This window comes from Gossypium arboreum, chromosome 7 (assembly GCF_025698485.1).
Source record: "Gossypium arboreum isolate Shixiya-1 chromosome 7, ASM2569848v2, whole genome shotgun sequence".
NCBI lineage: Eukaryota > Viridiplantae > Streptophyta > Magnoliopsida > Malvales > Malvaceae > Gossypium > Gossypium arboreum.
The window spans coordinates 78,748,613-78,751,276 of record NC_069076.1 but is presented as its reverse complement, the minus strand read 5'-3'; the positions used below and the strand labels follow the sequence as shown (position 1 = coordinate 78,751,276).

Here is a 2,664-nt window from a genome sequence, read left to right as displayed (position 1 = left end):
GGTTTTGTATTTGTTGTTTTTGGTTGTTACAGGAAGGGTTGTATATGAATTAAAATGTGTAGTTAGGAATCTGTAAAGTTAGAGGCATTTTTTAAAAGTGCCACTAAAGAACAAGACTTTTAGGGGCGCTCCCATGAAAAACGCCGCTATAGAACATGATCTTTAACGGAGTTTTTAACTAAAGTGTCACTAAAAGTCTTGTTCTTTAGCGGCATTTTGTTTGGAAGCGTCGCAAAAGGTAGCATTCTATGGCTATGTCTATAGAAAAAGCGCCGCTAAAGCTCATGTCTATAGCGGCGTTTGTGGTAAAAGCGCTGCTAAGGGTCATGTTCTATAGCAGCGTTTATTGTAAAAACGCCGCTAAATGTCATGTTCTATAACAGTATTTTTTTAAATAAACGTCACTAAATTTAACGGCGTTATCTATAGCGGCGTTTTTTACAATGCTAATAAAAACGCCCAAATAGTTTTAACGGCACTTGCTATAAGCCAAAAAAATGCCACTAAAAACCAATTCTACTGTAGTGCGTGGACTTTAATCTGCGGCCCGTGACACTAGCATATACTAATAATCTACTAAAAATTTACAAGAAAAATCACTCACCAGTAGACCTTGGAAGCTCACCGCAATGGACGAAAATACCTGAACTTTTTCTTTCTGTTCTTTGCCAGAGACGGTGAAAAAGAAAAGACGATGAAGCAAATTTTATTCTCTCTCTGCCTTTAACATATACATAATTATACTTAATTTTATTATTTAACTAAAAATTTACAAATCTAATGCTCATTAACATCTCATGTCAAAATTAGTGGCAATTAATGGTTAAGATCATTCCAGACCACTAAGCCTATTTTGATTATGGAATATTTATTTTTAAGGACATGGCAATTCGCTAATCAAGGACATGACAAAGTTTCAATTAAACTTTTTCATTGTACTTGCTCTACAATTAAGTCCCCTAATTATTATAAAACAATTTAATTTATTTACTTCGGTCCTATTTATTAATCCCACGTCCAACTTACTAATTTCTCGATTTTAAAATTTTAAATGAGTCGATTTAAGAAATCTTGAACCGGTTTTCCGACATCAACCACAATCGAGTCGTTACGTAAACTTTATCCACGCACCAAAAAACATCAACAGTTCTAAACTCTTAATCATCATCTTCGCTACCAACTTCCAGTTTGGAGAGGCAAAGCGGTCGTCTGAGACTATTTGGCGACATAGGAGATCGGAGAAAGTACAACCACAAAAACCTTCAGGCGGAAATATAACTCATAGAACTGCTGTGCGAGCTCGAAGCACTACGGGTGGTGGAAATATAGAGTACTTTTAACTCCTTTATAAAGCCTAAAAACTGTAAACCGAATAACTTCTATTACATAGATAAATAGATAGATATTAATTTTGTTATTGATTGAGCAAACTTGATTACAAGATCCAAATCAATGACAGAATCTGCTACCGGAGCAAGCCCATAAAATCATCAAATCAAACAACAAAATTCAGTTAAAAAAGGGGAAAAAATAACACGGAAAGAATCAACTCTAGTTGCCATCTGAAACTTCAAAACAGAAGATCAATATGGGGGAGGAAATTTGTTTCTGTAGTCAAGAAGAAAGGATTCAACTTTAGTAACCATATTGAGGGGATGCCGCTGGTTTAGCTTGGGAGGTGTAGAAGAAAGGTCCCACAGAATACAATTTTGCCTTCTTCTCCTTTAGAACACGGAAAGCAGAAAGAAGAGCACCCTCAATGGCTTTGTTGACATTAGTGGGAACATTGCAGGCCTCCAATGGAGAGCTTTTAAGGTACGCCTTGCACTCTTTAAGCTTCAACCTGTCGCGACCTTGATCGGACAGTGTAGCAAAGAAGTAACCTTTTGCATCAGTTGCTTTGCTGCAAATGGAGACAGTTCTCTCGGCCCCTACCTCATCAACTGCTTTACATGTTATCGTTGCAGAAGCCCCTGCTCATGCCAATAAATGAGAGAAATTAAGAAGCCAATTACACTCAATCAACACAAAATACTAAAGGGAGTATTAGCACTGTCTGAGTACATTACCTTGAATTGGGTAATACTTGGAACCTGTTTTACATAAAACAATCCCTTGAACAGCAATGGAGAGACGATTATTCATTTCTTCTGGTTTTGTGTCATTGTAAGACTTTTCTTCACCTTTTGGCTCTGGTTTAACGACGTATGGTTTTCTTTCATATTCGGGTTTTTCACTTGGCTTTGTTTGCTTGTAGGTGTCTGGTTTACTCCCATAATAATGCTTTTCTTCTTCCGGTTTTGGTTTAACAACTTGTGAGTTTCTGTTGTAACCCGAATTTTCTTTTTCTTCAGGTTTAGGCTTGTAATGAGGCTTCTCTTCTCCTTCTGGCTTTGGTTTAACAATGTATGGTTTCGCGTAGTAACCTGCAGGCTTTTCATTTTCCTCAGACTTGTCAATGTATACAGGCTGGGGCTTGTAGTAGTCTGGTTTGGTGCCATAATGGGGCTTTTCTGCCTCATCTGGCTTTGCCTGAGGGCTGTCTGCCTGTATTCCGTCGAAACCATATTTGGCTGAAGCATCAGCATAATCGCCAGCCGAAGCAATAACTAGCAATGACAGTACAAGTAAGGAGAATGGCAAGGAGAGACGTGAGAGGGCCAT

The 2,664-nt window shown here is 37.9% G+C and overlaps 1 protein-coding gene across 1 annotated transcript; it reads right to left on the bottom strand.

Annotated features, from left to right (window-relative positions):
- Window positions 1-1,635: 1,635 nt before the first annotated feature.
- On the bottom strand, window positions 1,636-2,664 carry LOC108459962 (proline-rich protein 3-like). Its single transcript, XM_017759356.2, has 2 exons — window positions 2,070-2,664; window positions 1,636-1,973 (listed from the first exon to the last, which is right to left on the bottom strand). Exons 1-2 carry the CDS (start codon window positions 2,662-2,664, stop codon window positions 1,636-1,638), a joined length of 933 nt encoding a protein of 310 aa, XP_017614845.1.

Coding starts and splice junctions, on each gene's coding strand:
- LOC108459962 (XM_017759356.2), bottom strand. CDS start 2,664: ATGGCCCTCTCACGTCTCTCCTTGCCATTCTCCTTACTTGTACTGTCA. Junction 1,974..2,069: donor CAAGTATTACCCAATTCAAG/GTAATGTACTCA, acceptor TGGCATGAGCAG/GGGCTTCTGCAACGATAACA.